General features: G+C 38.0%; 1 protein-coding gene across 4 annotated transcripts in view; it reads right to left on the bottom strand.

The window, feature by feature from the left end:
- col7a1l (collagen type VII alpha 1-like) overlaps positions 1 to 17,324 on the bottom strand; it is a 56,268-nt gene that overhangs the window by 9,227 nt on the left and 29,717 nt on the right. The window contains exons 49-96 of one of the 4 annotated variants that reach the window (XM_065951355.1): positions 17,283 to 17,318; positions 17,105 to 17,149; positions 16,561 to 16,632; positions 16,310 to 16,345; positions 16,011 to 16,037; positions 15,772 to 15,810; positions 15,617 to 15,679; positions 15,026 to 15,064; positions 14,905 to 14,949; positions 14,779 to 14,811; positions 14,423 to 14,488; positions 14,200 to 14,244; positions 14,012 to 14,047; positions 13,904 to 13,930; positions 13,738 to 13,809; positions 13,527 to 13,589; positions 13,253 to 13,270; positions 13,119 to 13,154; positions 13,000 to 13,038; positions 12,879 to 12,914; positions 12,648 to 12,776; positions 12,292 to 12,390; positions 11,022 to 11,216; positions 10,530 to 10,637; positions 9,500 to 9,544; positions 8,971 to 9,057; positions 8,532 to 8,588; positions 8,161 to 8,268; positions 7,316 to 7,363; positions 7,143 to 7,193; positions 5,824 to 5,877; positions 5,679 to 5,732; positions 5,521 to 5,559; positions 4,913 to 5,428; positions 4,749 to 4,784; positions 3,297 to 3,323; positions 3,124 to 3,183; positions 2,613 to 2,738; positions 2,396 to 2,467; positions 2,177 to 2,212; positions 2,017 to 2,076; positions 1,766 to 1,810; positions 1,638 to 1,673; positions 1,237 to 1,272; positions 1,046 to 1,102; positions 384 to 455; positions 138 to 209; positions 15 to 50 (exon numbers count right to left, since the gene is read on the bottom strand). In XM_065951355.1, coding sequence (XP_065807427.1) covers positions 15 to 50; positions 138 to 209; positions 384 to 455; positions 1,046 to 1,102; positions 1,237 to 1,272; positions 1,638 to 1,673; positions 1,766 to 1,810; positions 2,017 to 2,076; positions 2,177 to 2,212; positions 2,396 to 2,467; positions 2,613 to 2,738; positions 3,124 to 3,183; positions 3,297 to 3,323; positions 4,749 to 4,784; positions 4,913 to 5,428; positions 5,521 to 5,559; positions 5,679 to 5,732; positions 5,824 to 5,877; positions 7,143 to 7,193; positions 7,316 to 7,363; positions 8,161 to 8,268; positions 8,532 to 8,588; positions 8,971 to 9,057; positions 9,500 to 9,544; positions 10,530 to 10,637; positions 11,022 to 11,216; positions 12,292 to 12,390; positions 12,648 to 12,776; positions 12,879 to 12,914; positions 13,000 to 13,038; positions 13,119 to 13,154; positions 13,253 to 13,270; positions 13,527 to 13,589; positions 13,738 to 13,809; positions 13,904 to 13,930; positions 14,012 to 14,047; positions 14,200 to 14,244; positions 14,423 to 14,488; positions 14,779 to 14,811; positions 14,905 to 14,949; positions 15,026 to 15,064; positions 15,617 to 15,679; positions 15,772 to 15,810; positions 16,011 to 16,037; positions 16,310 to 16,345; positions 16,561 to 16,632; positions 17,105 to 17,149; positions 17,283 to 17,318 — 3,234 coding nt within the window. The remainder of the gene's footprint in view (positions 1 to 14; positions 51 to 137; positions 210 to 383; positions 456 to 1,045; positions 1,103 to 1,236; positions 1,273 to 1,637; positions 1,674 to 1,765; positions 1,811 to 2,016; positions 2,077 to 2,176; positions 2,213 to 2,395; positions 2,468 to 2,612; positions 2,739 to 3,123; positions 3,184 to 3,296; positions 3,324 to 4,748; positions 4,785 to 4,912; positions 5,429 to 5,520; positions 5,560 to 5,678; positions 5,733 to 5,823; positions 5,878 to 7,142; positions 7,194 to 7,315; positions 7,364 to 8,160; positions 8,269 to 8,531; positions 8,589 to 8,970; positions 9,058 to 9,499; positions 9,545 to 10,529; positions 10,638 to 11,021; positions 11,217 to 12,291; positions 12,391 to 12,647; positions 12,777 to 12,878; positions 12,915 to 12,999; positions 13,039 to 13,118; positions 13,155 to 13,252; positions 13,271 to 13,526; positions 13,590 to 13,737; positions 13,810 to 13,903; positions 13,931 to 14,011; positions 14,048 to 14,199; positions 14,245 to 14,422; positions 14,489 to 14,778; positions 14,812 to 14,904; positions 14,950 to 15,025; positions 15,065 to 15,616; positions 15,680 to 15,771; positions 15,811 to 16,010; positions 16,038 to 16,309; positions 16,346 to 16,560; positions 16,633 to 17,104; positions 17,150 to 17,282; positions 17,319 to 17,324) is intronic. The other 3 variants (XM_065951358.1, XM_065951357.1, XM_065951356.1) reach the window with 3 other exon arrangements.

Below are 17,324 nucleotides of genomic sequence, written 5' to 3'. Positions count from 1 at the left end.
AGCTGTATCTTTACCACAACTCCATTGAGTCCTGGCTCCCCTGGATCTCCCTGTAGGAGAAAACAATAACAGGTCATAAAGTAATACAATAAAAATACTGAAAAGTTAAACAGACTGAACAGTCATAGTGTCCTTACCTTCTGGCCGACTGGTCCTCTTGCTCCAAACCTCCCCAACGCACCCTTAGTACCTGCATCTCCTTTTACTCCCTTTTTTAAAACAATTAGCAGTAAAATAGTTTTCTTTGATGTCCAGATACGTAAATGAAGCATGAGGTCATCTTGTTGTCTATCAGACTTAATAATGACTCATTTGACATCAGTGTCTTACAGAAAGTATTGTTCTTCTATGTGTTTTTGAATGTAAACAGAAGGATTTATGACCTTGACTCCAGGAGGACCGTCCTCGCCCTTCTCTCCTTTATCTCCATCATAGCCTGGTGGGCCGCGTTCACCCTGAAACCAAACATCTCATTCATTTACAGGTCTTCTTGTGTTTTTACTTAACATGTGTTAAAAATCAAAAAAAAAAAAACAGTCAACAAACATTTAATAACAAGTCCTGCATTCAAATCTTAGTCTGTCGTGTTTTAGGTATTGAATGCGTTCTATTTTTGAGGTAAAGAAGCAGCAGTTTGAAGCAGAAGGTTTGCAGGACTAAGGAAGTACATATAAGTATCATAACAGTATATATGGCATGACTGGATTATAATAAGTCATGCATGATTGTGTTGGCATCACTAATATTACAACTATTTAACCTGTTTATTTATATCCTAATGCATGACGTAACATCACATTTCATACTTCTCTGGTTTTAATAACTAGAGTTGAAACAGTAACAAATGTTTGATGAATGTAGTTGAGTTAAAAGTTATTTTTTGGCTTCCACATAGTGGTGTAGTAAAAGTATTACGGATAAATAAAGCTTTATTAAACTAAACCAAGATCTATGAAAGAAGCTTTATTTGTGATCATTTCAGAATGTCTATTTATAAGTTAACTGAACAGTCTCATAAATGACGATAGCTTCAAAATCATCTCACCCCGTCTCCTTTAGAGCCCTTAAAACCGCGAGGTCCCTGAATTTGAAGCACACTCCCCTGCAGAAAAGTCATTACAGAGATATTGAGCCATGAGTCATGAATACTTTTATGGTTTTATCTTCTTGCATGACACAAACTGCCAGCAAACATCCTACATGTGAAGCCATGCTGTAATAAAAAACAACTTTTACCCTTTCTCCTCTGACTCCAGGTAACCCCCCGTCACCCTGCAAAAAAAAAAAAAAAAAGTCTCCCAACATCACGTGTCATAGAAGTACACTTATTGTGTTATATCTCTTCTTCTTTGCTGCCTTTGATAAAGAGTCATGAAGAGTACTCCTATTGTCTTCAGGTATGTTACTTTGCAACAAGCTGCATTAGAGTCTGAAACCCACTGACGGTAATGTCAGCGCCATGTGGTTTGAACTATTCATCAAAGTCAAGGAGTTTTAACAACTTATATGTCTTGTCTGCTGAAATAAGACACTGCAAATTGGCATCGAACGCAGCATTATGATATTAGCATATCGTTGAAAAAGTTGTTGAAATAATTAAAGGAATCCTCCTGTTTCAAAGTTAAATAACGACTCACCTTTTCACCTTTGCTGCCACGTAAGCCTCTTATACCCTGGAAAAAAGGTAAGAGAGGAGAATTTTCGTACATTGTACAATTTACATTACTATACGTTACCATGTTGGTTAGTCTGAGAAGTTGCTTACTATGTTTCCCAGAGTTCCTTTATTGCCTGGAGCTCCCTTTTCACCCTGAAACAAATCCCCCAACATAAGAGTGATGGGTTTAATAATGCATGTCAAAAAGTGTTGACAGGTACACAAGATCAATCATCATTCACTTTCACACAAACAGATGAATATGATAAGTGTGTTTGAGTTTGAAATCTGGATTTTTCCCCGAACCAAACCTGGACTAATCGTGTTTAAATATGATGTTTAAGCTCAACTGAACTCACTCTTCTTCCTGGGAAACCTGTCAACCCCCTTGTACCAGGCTCTCCAGGAGTACTGTCCCCCTGATGAAGACAAATTTGAGTTAAGTATTAACAAATTCTTACAAAAGGTGAAAAAAAGAAGCAGTATCCTCAGTTTATGACATCATATGTGCAATTATACCTTTTCTCCTTTTATACCAGGCTCACCAGTAGGACCCTTGTTCAGAATGTGCAGTGTAAGAAAAGAAAATATCATTAATCATTCATATCAGAAGCAAATCAAAAAGATATTAAGACAATTGTTTGAAGTAGTTTTACTTACTAAGTGACACTAAGTAAAGTTAATCTGAAATGAATGAGTTTCAAAGTAGACAGTTCAAAGAAAAGGTCGTTTTCTCACAAGAGTTCCTGCTGCTCCTCGAGATCCAGGAGCTCCAGGTGATCCATTCTTCCCTCTTTTACCGCGTTCACCCTGCAACAACAAACAAAACATCTTGTGTCTCGAATAAACCTCAACATGTTTACCTTCCTTCTCATTTCATGCATTTGTTCAAACTCTTTGTCTGTCTTTCAACATTTAAAAAGTGAGCAATTTAAGAACACCATGCTTCTTGTACCTCCCTGCCTGGCTCTCCCGGGTCTCCTTGCAGGCCCCTCAGGCCTGGAGAGCCTTGGATGCCCGTGTTACCATGGATACCCTGGATTCCTTGAGCACCTGGAGGCCCTGACTCACCTGGTTCTCCCTAAAGCGAGGTAAAGAAGGAGGAACACAGAGAGAAAGATGGAGACAAAATGACATGTTAAGAAGACAAACACACGGTGAAAGGTCAGTTGATTCTGTAATGTAATTATTCCAGCCTTCTATCATTGATGATTAATCTTTTCAAATTAAAGTCCTTCTTTGCTTTATCACTTTATGTCCTAAAACATAATTAATTAATAATGAATTGAGTGAGTGAGTCACTGAGTCAATTACATCCCCTAAATTAAAAGCTCGGTGGGAGACAAAGTCAATCAAAGTGAAATTGATTGAAAGACCATGAAGAGTAATTGATTTGGGAAGGAAGTTATAAATGAGACTTTTTCACTTTATTTTATCGTTTCTCAAAGTGGGGAAGTAAATCTTACCTTCTGTCCTGGAGGACCGGCCTGACCTTCTGGACCTCTGTGGCCACTGCCTGGTTCTCCCTGAAAAAAAACAAAAAAACATTGTTCATTTAATTGTAGATATACATTTCTAGATTTCACACCTAACTCTAAAATAAGAGAACTGAAAGCTTATTAATGACACTAGTATTTACCTTTTGTCCCCTTTCTCCAATTTCACCCTGAAAGGAGAGCACATCAGTTAGAAAGCACACCTCAGCACGTTGTTTTTCAGGAGCCAAAATAAACCAGCACAGAGGCATTTTCAATGTAAAAAGAACTTGACACCGTGTTCAACAAGGGGAATTATTAATGTCTGCTTTAATCTGTTGTCTCACAGTCACACAGAAATAGAGACGATGGGACATCAAAGGCCTGGAGTCGACCGGCTGCACTGACAGGCGAGACAGCGCAGAAGTTCTGATGTCACTGACTGATGCAATGTGGGTAGGAGGGGAGAGTGACGATTATATTTTTATGAACCGATGGAAAATGTTATATGACGACTGTCATTTTGGCTCTGTGATCTCAGGATGATGATAATGACACTTTAAATCAGCGGAACGATTTGGGTGAGTCAACAAATCCTGACAAAGAAAAGATGTTTCACTTTAAAATGACAAAACATGTTTGTTTTTTTTTCTCTCTCTCTCTTCTGGTAATGCCAACCCCTGAATAGATTAAGGATTTTGAAGTGTTTATGTGAGGTTCAAAATGTAAATAAAACTTTAGGTTACTGAGCAGCAAAAGGGGCGACTCAGACTGTTTGAGGGGGACTATAAAGGGCCCCCTCTGAGTGCCCCATATCACTTTGTTCCAACTGAAAAAGCACTCAGTTATTTCAATCTTTAATGTTTTTAAACCCTAAAAACTCAATGCAATTTATATCAACTGAGAAGAGACATGAATCATAAAGAAATGCTGCCAGTATCTTGGCAAATAGCACATAGTTAAAGGCCACTGCACAGCTGGATACAGCAGCACATAATGATATATTCACTTGATAATAATGATTTAAAAACGTTGGCGATAACCCTTACAAAAATTGTGTTTTCTTATCATGAAAAATCGAATCCTTCTGTCTTTTAATCAACAGTTATCAGTCAAATATCTTACTCACCATGAATTTTGTCCATGCAGTCAGTTCAGACATGATCCCAATTATGCATAACTGTTGAGTTTATAAAATCCCCCCTCTGTACAGTGTGTGCTGATACAGACATTAATCACTTAGACTAAAACTGTTTTTGGTACCAGGCCGTAAACATGTTTATTTCTGCTGTCGTGGACATTTTAAAATTTGGCTGTGTATTGGACTTCTGGGTCTTTTGAAGCTAGCCTCAATTTGATATCCGAGAAACTGAAGGTTTTTAGTCACTTCCAAATGGGTGTCATTTTTTCAACACTTGGCTTTATTGTGTCGAGCATTTTGGGTGAACTGCCACTTTAAGTCAGAATTGCCAATATGTAAACACTCCACTTTGTGTTTTTCAAATGGATTTAAGACAGGCGCAGTATAGGATGTGAATGATTCCACTTAAGTCAGATTGGAGAAAATAAATTCAAGTCAAACCGTTTATGTGTCCCTACGATAAATAGACCTTTACCTTTGTTCCAGGTTGTCCGTTCTCTCCCTGTTGTCCCTATGAGATAAAAAATGCCATAGCATTGACAATCATTATAACATTATATCTCTAAAATGTAAAACTAACAACAAAAGCTGGGAATGTTCTGAAGATGAGTGAATGTAGGTTTCTACATTGTCTCTTACTTTGAGAGAAAAGTACTCTGGAGAGTAAGGGTACGGCTGTCTTGTCTCCTCACCATAACCACCTTCCCGGCCCCTCTCCATCTCCAACCTCCTCTTCTCCCACTCCTCCCTCTCCCTCTCTAAGTCTCTCTCCCCCTCCTGCTCTGTCCTCTCCCTCTCCAGCTCCAGCTCGGCCTCCCTCTCTCTCTCCAGCTCCTCTCTCTCCCTCTCCATCTCCAACCTCTCCCTCTCTCTCTCCCTCTCCAGGTTCTCCTCCTCCTCCAAGCCATCCCTCTCTCGGTCCACATCCTCTTCTGTTTCCCAGTCGTAGTCTCCACTCCTCTCCTCCTCCCAGTAGTCTGGCTCTTGTTCTTTTTCCAACTCCTCCAGTCCTTTAGCTGCAGTCGGTTCTTGGCCTCCCTCTTGAGTTTCTATGTCAGTCTCTTTTTCTGTATCACTGTACCGCTGGCTCCCGCTGTGTTGTTGCTTCTGACTGCTTGTATGTGCATGGAGGTCAGGATTTTCTTGCTTTTTCCTCTAGAAAAACAAGTTTTTTGAAGCACAAATGTATCCATTTATAAGTCAAACCATCTTCTTGGATTAGATTTGTATCTCAGTAGCTGACTTACATTCCAGCTATTGTAACCTTGAGCTCCAGATGACTGATGCTGAAATTGAAATAAAGAAACAAACAAATGGTCGATAAAGACAGACCATAGAATTTTGTTGACATGTTTGCTTATAATGGAGACACATAATTTTTTTTTTTTGTTTGAAAAAAAGTTACTTTGGAGGCCTCCTTGAAGCGATTTCTTCCACCCGGGGCACCTGGCATGAACACCTATGATATAAAAATGTAAATACGTCTGCCCTTTTTTAAAATTTAAATGTGTATTATTAAACTGTCCTCTACAAAACAAGGTGAAACTTACCATGGAATCTGGCCAGTCGGCGCTTTTCCTAACCCTGATTTGGGATTGAAGAACCTGTCAAGCCCCCGAAAACGACGTAAATGTAATGTTCCATGTCAAACAGCTGAAGCAATGTGATATATAATTGTTATGCATGAGGTGAACCATGTAAGAAAGGAAGACACAGACTTGCCTATAAAGTTGTTGAAGCAGTTTTACTCAGAGATACATGCACAAAGAGATTAAAATTAGACAGACAGTGTAACAACAAAGAAACATTTCACCAGTGAAAAGAATGTTTGAGTTGGCAAGAATTGGCTAAAAGTACAATAACAGTCTGAATAACGTTGTGATTCAAAGGTGTTTGTGGGAGAAGAAAACACTTTTTTTTTTCATGGTTCAATAAATAAAATATCAGAAATAAATTGACAAAGAAAAAGTGGGCTAAAAGTGTTGCACATGTTAAAGAAAGCTTGTAACAGAAAAATATATGTCTAAATAAATAAATTGGAAGCTGTAGGCAGGCTAAAGTCAAGGTTACATTAAACATAATGCAGAATGAATTTAAACCTGGGATGTCACTTCTGCCTGATTTTCTAACGAGCCCCATCTAATAAAAAGCGCTCAAAAAAGAAATGGAGTGTGGTGGAAAACATCGTCCCTTTGTGAAAAGAAGTCCTTCCTCATGAAACGCTCAGGGTCAGGTTCAGGGCTCCTCACCAGCAAAACAGTTCACAGTGCTTTCCGTGTGTTGTGTGTTTTCTTATGATTTCTTTAACTCTAAACAGTCACAGTCTCTTGGGAATTAAGAAAAATCCTGTTTAAAAAAAAAACAAACAAACAGAGAGAGAGAGTATTACAAGTAACTCTCTGGAATCATTTTCTTCGGTAGTAATTTTCTCCTCAAGAGCGAGACTACAGGATGCTTTTCCAGCTCATTCCCATTCAGACAAACTTCAGATGAAAAAAAAAAAAAACATGCTGTCCTGTCTCATGCTTTGGATTGTGAATCCAAACTCTTTGATGGCTTTTTTTTACATTCCCCTTGTGTTCATAGCCTCACACAAACATGTTTGCACTGGTGAAACTTTCACAGAAGAAAGAAAGAAGAAACAAGTCTGAAAACATGATGCCAAGTGCTTCTTTGTTATATGACTCAAGGCATGTTTTATTTCCTGAAAACAGTATATAACGTCTCAAGCACTTGTGCATCATTTTCAAGACTCTCATTTTTGAGTGTAAATAAAGAAGATTGGCATTCCCAGGCATGCAAGAGTCTCCAGAAACATCCAGTTAATTAAGATTCAAGCTTGTGATGCGAGTTCAAAGTTCAACGCTACCTTGTCTGGTTGTTCTGTTGTGATGGGAGGTGTAGGTAGTGACACTTCGTCCTGCTCATAACAATAAAGGACAAATAAGATAAGGAAGATGACAGTGGAAAAACTTTGAAGCACTATGTTCAGTTCAAATCAGTATGCAACGTTTACAGTGAGAGGCAGCTGCTGCTCAGTACCTGTTCTATTTCATCGCTGCGTTGTGGATCTGTGGTTGTAAAAACAACCTGCAGGAGGAGAAAATGGAAATTAACTACATTCATTTTCTTTTAAACATCATGCTTCAGTTTGAGAACTAACATTAATGAGATGTAAATATCTTCTGATCATATAGGAAGCCCAAATGAGATCCAACAGGCTGTAGTGTTTTGAATGGTTGTAGTTAAAACTATTCTTTTCAGACAAATTGAAATAAGCCTACGATGGTGTTTTTAATATGTAGATGATGTGTTTCTTATCAAAATCATACCGTCTTTCTGTTCAGCTCTGGGGTCTCTTTATTTATTATTAGTGTTTTAGGCATGACCCCTCTATCAGAGACCAAGAGCAGAGTGCATTGAGACCAAGACCAGCACCAAGACTTTAAGCTTCAAACAAAAGCAATAAAATGTTATACGTGTAAGGCCTGTGGAAAGGTTAATGTGAAAAAGACCTACATAGAAAAACACACACAGAAAACACTTAATTGTTCCTAAACATTTGTCTTATATATTGATATATAAAGTGACCTGTGCAGTTCATGTGTCTGTGTGTATCTGAAAAACAAGTAATGTCAATTATTTTGTATTGCAATTTTCTTTTGTGTTTACCATTAAACTTAACCAGTTTCATTCCACACTCCCTTTACATGTTTTACCAGCACCACCTAAACCAGTTCATTGTCTAATCATAGAAAGAATAATAAACATCATCAAGGTGATTCAACTTGCACAGAAACAAGGAAAATGTAACACCTAGCGTGGGAAAGACTGGGTGATTGGAAAATCTAAATCAATAATAAATGATGGTATGTAACACATCCTACATTAGTTGTAGTATCTGTCGCTCTGTTGGTTGAGGATGGCAGAGGACGACTGGAGGTTTCAGCCCGTGTTTCTAACTGGGCCGGACTGTTTGTGGGTAAATGATCCTCCTACAAAAGAGAAAAACACTTTCAATATGTTATTATTGTTCAGGTGCAGGACATTACTGAGCTCAGCTGTCTCTGCTCTCTTTCCATCAGAATGCAGTCTGGTGAAATAAAAGAGATTGATTAATAGAAAGCCTTTTATCAACCAGAAGGGGAAAGGACTATATAGGGACTTCAAGCTGCTATGACAGAAACATGAAACATATTATTTTACTTAAACACTATCAGCTAAACAGAGGAGAGCATGAAGTTTGAAGCAAACTCACCTGTCTGTTGCCACTTCTCTCCTGAGAGACAGACAGGTCATCTGGATGAATTTCATCCTATTTAGAAAGAGAAAAAAAACTAACTTTGATGACGTTTAAACACTCGCAACCTCCAGAAGCTCCAGTGGAAGATATGCAGAGAAGCTTGAGTGGGCTTGTGATGACAAACTCATTTATTTCTAATAATTAATTCAGGTGGTGGGTGTGTCATTAATCAAACTCTCAGCAGAGTTTAGTGTGGGCACAGACGAGACTCTACAATACATATGTATATATGAATTTACAATCTCATTATGAGTTTGACGGGTCTGTTAACAAGAAGACACCCACAACGACAGCGCACCAAATCCATAACAACCCCAACGCATCATCAACCATCACTTTAAATTGAAGTTTCCCACTGCTCACAAATTAGTCATTTACTGCGGCTACGGCCCACCTCATATTCATAGCTGTATTCTTCTTCTTTTAAAAACTCCTCCTCCTCCTCCCCCTCCTCTTTGTCTTGCTTGTCCTCCTCATTTGTCTTTGGATTAAGGAGAAATGACAACAATTAGAGGAGGATACTGGTACTGATCATTGTTAATCATTTGTGTCAATGGCTGGAAGACAACGAAGCCAAGCGATGACAAAGCAACCCGTTAATCAAAAGTTTCAAACCTGTTATCATTATAATGAGAAGCACATGGAGACTAAGACAAATGCATGCTTTAAGTTGGACTAGCCACACCATGTATACAATAACTGCTTAATGATGTTTGTAATATCTAAAATGTTAGTTTATTATGATTATTTCTGTTACATTTTAATACTAAACCTCTTATTCATTGTTAATGTCATGTTAGCTTAGGCCAGTGTTAGAGTCTGTGTTTGGGTTCTGCAGGGTGAGTTGGCTTGATTAGTTGGTTTCTTTTGTTTTAGTTCGGGCAAAATGTGGTTTTAGTCGGACCCTCTTCAAGGACATTTACCAGGCGTTGTCTCTGCCTTTTATGCCGTCCTTTATTTCCTTTGCCCTGGTTAAGAAGTTCACAGTCGGAGAGAAAAAAAGATAAAGGTTTCTCATGCTTCAGACGTTCATGATCAAGTATGAAAACTACGAGTGGGTACTGCAAGTTAATGGGCAGATACTTAAGAGAGGAATAAGTAGTTAATGAATATCAAAAAAAAACAATAACACATTTAAATTAAGGTGTTTAAAATGACACTTTAGTGTTATAGTTATCAATGGGTTTTGCTCATTTGTTGAGGAGCACACAGGTAGGTTTGTATGTTTCAGCTCATTTATTTAAATCAAAAATGTTTGACAGTATTGAAGACTATGGTTAGAGTCAATCCAATATTTTTAGATTCTCTCATTAGGCTTTAGCATGTAACGTGCTGCTCTTTATGTTCTTTAATGTCAGGTTATTCTTCCAATAAAGAGCTGCATATATAAATAACATTGTCTGGCTACAGTGATATCCTGCCCTCCAGGAAGCCACTGATTTTGTGTCATGGTTTGTGTACAGTTAAAATAAAAAGAAGGTGCTGCATTGCAAAATATTACAATGCATTTTTTACATATAAGAAATAAATACTGCATTTGATAAAAGAGAAACAAAACACAAATGTAGACACAGTGAGCATTTATTTCTTTTTTTTTTGCCTAAATCTACTGGAAACATGCTCATAAGTGCTTGACTGCATTATATCTACAGTACCTCAACTTTAAGCACAAAAGTCCCTGAAAGTTGATTTGAATATTTTAATCACATTACTTCAAAGCAGTGAATAACTGGAAGGCAGGAAGGCTGAGCTGAAATGTTCAATACCTGCATGCTCCTTCAACTCTATGTGTTATGTTATCAAAGACAACCAAAAAGAATTATGATTACATTTGTTAAAAATGAACAGAGGAGTATTTCATGTTTGATGTTATGGATGTAAACATACATACGTTTTGAATGGTCAGGGGCAAAACTCATTCAACGATCATCATGTTCACAGTGCAGCTTTTACCTTCCCACGTTCCCTGTTCTTCTTCTTTTGTCCTGAGTTCTTCTTCAGAGAGTCCTCCTGAGAGAGGAGAACCGTCTCCAGCACACTTTCTGGTAACCCTGAAACCGTCTGGAATGCACACAGAAACTGTTTCTGACAGTTTTTGTCTTACAAATGACATTTTCCAAACAAATGTACCTATGGTGTAAAGTCCTACTGTAAAAGTGAGATGCATAATGAGTATATCATATGATATATTATACTACCTATACCTATTGTATAAAGTCTGACTACAAGAGAATATAATATAATAAAAGGGATTACGCTGCTTTTGAAACCTTGATGAGATAAATGTTATTACTCAGTTCAACGGAAATTGTTGCTGGGAAATAATCTTTTCCCGTTCTGTATTAACAGTTAAACGATTAATATGTTCAGTGTTCTCAGCACGTTTCCAATCATTTCATAAAGCGACATTTAATTTTGGCATACCTAATTGTTAAATGTTCTTACCTCCTGGGTCGTAGTCGAATTGAAAGTAGAATTGACTGCTGTCTGGTTAATTTTGAGAGAAAATGCTCCGTCCCCGTCTCCGCCTACTTTCTCCTGTTCTCTCAACTTCTTCCCAATCCTGTCCAGTTCTTGCTCGCCGTTAAGCGTGGTGTCTGTCCATAAAGAGGGACTCTCCGCTGTTTCCTTTGAAGGGTCCTTCACATCAAAATAAATAATTTTTAGAGCTAAGAGGATATGCAGATTTGGACAAGAAGCATCTACTTAATGTATAAACATTGATGATGTTATGAAGAACTTGTTCAACAAGAGCTGATATTTTTGTAACAATTTTTATCTACGTCTGTCTCCAGAGGTCAAAACAACAACACTCGAGCTGCACGATATCTGAGACCAACATGTGTTAGTTTGTTGTCCTCAGGGTCATCTTAGAACACTCGATTAAGAATATATAAACAAAATGTAGATATGAATCAATAGACATTTGTTAAGGGTTCATAAACTATATGCGATAAAACCATCATATACATGTGAAAACTTATCAGCCAAAGTGGTTTCACTCGTAAGTAAGAATGGTCTAAGGCAACATATGTCTCCGACTCTCCTAATGAGGTGAGGAATAAGTCTAAAATAGATTTGGATGACTCTAAATATTTGTCAGCGGTTCATCTTTATTCCTCTCATTTAAATGTTATTTTTATGATGAGATCCAATGAAGATCATGTGAGTCTTGTAATGGAGTTTTTCTGTTACCATTCAGTGTTTCTCGAGTCAAATCGGTTTAAATATGAATAGGAAAATGATGGCATCGTTTATGAAAATTAACAAGAATATTGAGTCTTTGTGGTGTTCCCTAAGCATATCTTCTGACTTTGAATGAAGATGATAACTGCACTTATGACTGTTTAAGGAAATAACATCAGTAGAGAGGTTAGATCAGGGATGGGCAACTTTGGTCACAGCAAGGGCCACATTCATTTAATTCTCACTGCCAGGGGGCCAAATTGTAGGATACAAAAATGATTAAAATCAATTATGTCTCAAATTTAACTCAACATATACCAGTGATCAAATATTATTATGGACATATTTCTGGTTTTCATGATTTCTGATTCTGGTTGGCAGATTTGTCAGGTTTTCTTCATGATTCCAATTAATTGATATGTCAAAATTGACCTGAGGGCCACATTGAGGGTTGATGGGGGCCGCATGTGGCCCCCGGGCCACCAGTTGCCCACCCCTGGGTTCGATGGACATTTTTGAGGCAACGTACGACTGAAAAAGCTTCTGGAAGCTGTCGGCCAAAATCAGGGTCCTTAATGGAGTCTAGGTCTGATGGAGACTGGCCAGTAAGCTCCAACTTCACTGAACTCTGTTGAAGAGAAAAACATGAACGGAAGTTTTTCACTTCTTATAGGTTTACAAATGGTTTGATTCTTTTGTTTCATGACAGAGAAAATAAGTGAGTTAACATTTGACTCATTAAAATGACTTAGACTGAGCTGTTTACTCTTCTTTGAACTTCGGTGTTTTGTAACAGTGTCTTATAATACAATTTGACTTTTGCTTATTCATTTTTCCTTTTTTAATCCAACTCTGACACACTCTCCTTTCTTTGAGTTTATGTACCGTGTACTCAGTGATGACGTTGGAGGTGTGAGTTCCTTCTTTTGTTTTTTTGGACGTGATGAGCACATGAAGCAGCTCCTCTATTCCATCCTGCAGTAGCCTGTCAATCAAAGCCTTCAACAGAGGCAGCTAAGGAAAGGAAGTTTTTTTTTTATAGAGAAGGTCAAACTCGGATACAATCACAAGTATTTCTAACTTTTAAATGTAGTCAAAGTCAGATTCAGAGCTCACCCTGATGCCGTACGCTTCAAACATCACTTCAATGTCCTAAAGAGGGAAAGAAAAACAGATTGCTAAAAGTGCAAAATGAGAAACTATGTCTCGGGGGAGCTACTTCTACATTTGTATTCACCTTCATGTCGATAGATTTGCCAGGAGCTCCGACATTTCCCTGCAGAAACATTCAAGTAATCACAGTGAAATTATGTCATTTCCATATACATATTTGTGAAGCTCAATGCTGAAACATACCGTGTCTCCTTTCACGCCTCTTTCTCCTTTATCACCCTGCAAACACAACAACAAGAGCTGCAAATGAGCAACAGAGCTAATGTTTTTTGTTCCTATTATAACGGTGTTTCATATGAACCCCATCACCATCTTACCTTCATTCCCGGTGAACCCTAAACACACAGAAACAGAGGAGCAAGATATTGGAACATGCCTCTACAATGCATGGCACTGAGCTTATCTGTATTCAGATGAGGACAAAACTCATTGCAGCCCACAATAAAAGCATTACAGTCATCATCGCTGCACGATGACTCAGCCGCCATGCAGGCCAAATCTGAATAATGTCGTGCATCAGATGAAATAATGTGACATTTTTCATGAGCTATAAATATCAACGAACATGTCGAGAGCAAGCATCAAACTCACAGGAGCTCCCGGAGGACCCATCGGGATTGGGAATGCTTGTCGGATTTCGTCAATGGTGGCGCCCTGAGAACGAGTAAAAATCAGAAGAATTTCTTCTTTTCTTTCTTTTGACTCAACAATTAGCAGAAATGAGAAAAGTGTATAATTATAAGGTAAAACTCTGAATATGTTGATTTTTAAAATCCCCAGCATTACAAGTGATTGTTCTTACCTCAGGAGTGACGAGAACCTGCCTACCGGGCAAACCTGGAGGTCCTTGTTCCCCCTGACTACCATCTTTACCCTGTAAAGGTAAGAGGAGGATATACATTCGGAACCTCAGGTATCTTTTTTGAAATGTAAAATGTTTTTTTTTTCTTTATCTCGAAGCTGCTTACATTTTGTCCTGCATTTCCCTTCTCCCCCTGCAACAAGAGGAACGTTAACACACGTATTCAAAATATCACTTTATACATTTAAAGAAGGTTGAACTAAATTTTAAGTACCTTCTTGCCATCTTCTCCTTTTGTTCCTTTTTCTCCCTGACAAAACAATAAAGTAGTATGAAATTCTGAAAAACTGAACTAAAATGTTAGCAAAATATCTAAATTAGCTCAGATGTCAAGCATAAAAGTAATCAGGTTTATATCACTCAGAGTATCGTTTTATTTTTAAAGATCAAAATGATATTCACATCTTTTGCTGGCAGTCCTCTCTTCCCGTCGATGCCAGGTCTGCCCTGAAATAAAGAAGAAATCAGGATGCTCATTCAGAAAACATACCAGACACAACAATAAATGTGGATGTGAAGGCTTAAATGTCGACTTGAGAGTCATCTTTAAAAACAGATGAAGAATGGGTATTGAATCTTTAAGACACAAGCATCTTTATATTTAGAATAGAGTAGCAGTACTCACTGGAGTTCCCGGTAAACCAGGAATTCCTGCAATCCCCACCCGGCCTTGGTCTCCCTTTTCTCCTCTCTGATAACAGCAAAAGTGTTATTAGTCATATTTATTTATTATTAGTTGGACTAAAGGGGCTAAAAGTATTTTGAATTTCCATAATTAGATTATTAACAGCTCTCTCTTGGAAAATCCTTTCGTGAAATGACTAAAAAGATATTTCCGTGTAAACAAAACGCTTCAAACAGCCGAGTTAAAACAGAGAAACAGTCTCTCTGATTAGAGTGAACAAGTTTCTTCATCTTTAACTAATCATGTAGACACAGTTTAATTTCATATTGTATTAAAAGAAACCTTGCTTCACTCACCAGACCAGGCTCTCCTTTTTGTCCCGGGGTACCCTGCAGATATTATTAAACACTTTGTAAGTGATTCAATACTCCATATGCCCAAATATGAACTCAAGTAATACTGTGTGCAAAAGTTTGTATAACCTTAACTCCTGGTTTCCCTGGTACACCATCAGGTCCAGAACCACCCTGTAATACATAGTGTTTCACGTTTCACATATAGGCAGGTAGGTAGTAGCAGAGTAAGAATTTGAAGTTGACTTACCAGAGATGATCCGGGTAGTCCTGGTTTCCCTTCTGGACCCTGTGGAGTGAGACCATTATTCAATTTCCCCCCCCTGAGGGTTTGATCTACACCCAGATGTAAAGTCAGTCTATAGATTACAACATACTAAATACCAAAATACGAGCTATAATTTAAAATCCATAAAGTCTAAACTCTGTCAACAAAACACTGGGTTCATTATTGATTCATCTGTAGTCTAGATTATTTCTCTAATAGACAACAAATCCTTTAATTGTTTGGTCTAGGAAAGGCCAAAAATAACAGAGTAATGTCTCAAATGTATTATCTTATATGGATAATATTTAAAACTCAAAGGATAGTCACATTGATATAATGTTAGACAGAGAAACCCAGCATATCACAATGTTTCAGAGGTGGGAACCAGATAGTGTTTTTCATTTTAATATGAAAAACTGCAGAAATGTTGTAGACTGAATTTTTGTCCTAGTGCTTCAGCTCTATGTGACACTTGATGGATTTACTTTACAATTGATGGTAGTCATGATCAGTCTGCTTCTGCACATGATAAATATTTTTTATGACTACTTTAGAAAGCAATTAGATACTCACTGCGGGACCAGGTAGACCCGCTTCTCCTCTCAATCCAGGCTGACCCGGCTCTCCTGGTTCACCCTGAAGGGAAGGAGTGATTAGAAGAGAAATTTCAATTAAGTCATTAAAAAAATCAGAAATCAAATCATGTTGAATGTCATTCTTCAAGTTACCTGGATCACTCTGGTCAGTAAGTTATTGTCCCCCAAAATCTGCTCAGGCAAAGTAAAAGTTTCAAAAGTTAACTTCCTGATTGACAAAAGATTTCAGCTGATTGAGAACAAGCGTTCATTTTCTCCATCTTATGGGAGAGTGATGTTGTCTTGTTCAAGCTTCATTACAACAAACGGCCCTGTCAAACATGGCTGAACTGATGAGGAGCAGACAGAAATGATAACAGAGGTTTGTTTACTTGTGTTCCCGGAGGTCCAGGTTTTCCCTTTGTGACCATGGCAGCACGATCAAAAGAAGAGGACAAGAAGACACCCAGTTAATATTATAATGTCGCACTGCCAACACAATTCATATCTGCATAACAAAGGAAAACTAGCAGGTGTGCACCAAAGGATGGCAAACACAAAATGGCAAACTTAATCACTGAAGTCACGGGAAGATAGCAGGTGAATGATGCAGAAGAATGATCGAATTGCGTCAACCATGGGGTACAAACAACATCAATGAGAAAGAGAGAGAGGTTGAATATAAACGTACTTGCTCCCCTTTGTCTCCTTTCTTTCCATCAGTACCCTTCAAACAAAGAAAATGACAAATTATCCAGAAGAATTGCAGATCGAACTCACATCTTCCAGTTATTTATGGACAAAGTGACTTCACAAAATAACTAAACAGATTTGTGTTCAATGGAGACAAAACAACACTGATAACAAAGTATAAATAATACCTTATTGCCACGTCTTTGAAGGGCTAGTTCATGGTCTTTTATTAAACTCTGAAGGACTTACATGTGAGCCAGATTTCCCAGAGTCTCCTTTCTCTCCTGGGTCTCCTGGTCGCCCTGGTAGCCCCAGTGGACCCTGAACAATAACAAAGATGTTAACCTGGGCCCTGAATTATTGCCTTGATCAAACGCTTTCAAGTGATGCGGCAAATTAAGAGAAGTGTAATGTGACACAAATGGTTAATTGGAATACAATTAAAAAATCGGTGCAACTATCTGACTTAATGTTCCAGCTGGCAGCTATTAAAGCCAATATCTACTGTCCTGTTTATTAATTCATACAGACTCTACAAATACTTTCTATAACATGGATAGTTTGCAGAAAGATAAATACTCCTTCAGATCAACCTGCACTCTATGCACTTTGTCAAACTCATTTTCTTCATTTGTAAACCTCAGGACCTATGTTATTTAAAGCTACTGTGAGGAACATTTGGTTTATGTTGATTTTGGGGACCCTTGTGATCAAACAGGGTTTTTTTTTTCTCATCCTATTTCTTTCAACAGTCAAAACCTATCACTCACTATGAGATACAATAAAGAAATACCCGTATTCCTCTGTCACCAGGCTCTCCAGGGGGTCCTTGTTCTCCCTGTGAGGACAAAAAGATTTTAAGTTGCTAAATCGATATATCCAAAAAAGGTATAACTGTATTGATATACATAAATGCTGATGAGCAACAATGTGAACCAACAACACTATACTGTAAAAGCTGCAGACTGTACCTTTATTCCAAAGTCTCCTTTAGTTCCAAATGCACCCTACAC

Source organism: Labrus bergylta, chromosome 23 (genome assembly GCF_963930695.1).
Source record: "Labrus bergylta chromosome 23, fLabBer1.1, whole genome shotgun sequence".
NCBI classification, from domain to species: Eukaryota; Metazoa; Chordata; class Actinopteri; order Labriformes; family Labridae; genus Labrus; species Labrus bergylta.
This window is presented reverse-complemented; position numbering and strand designations above follow the sequence as displayed.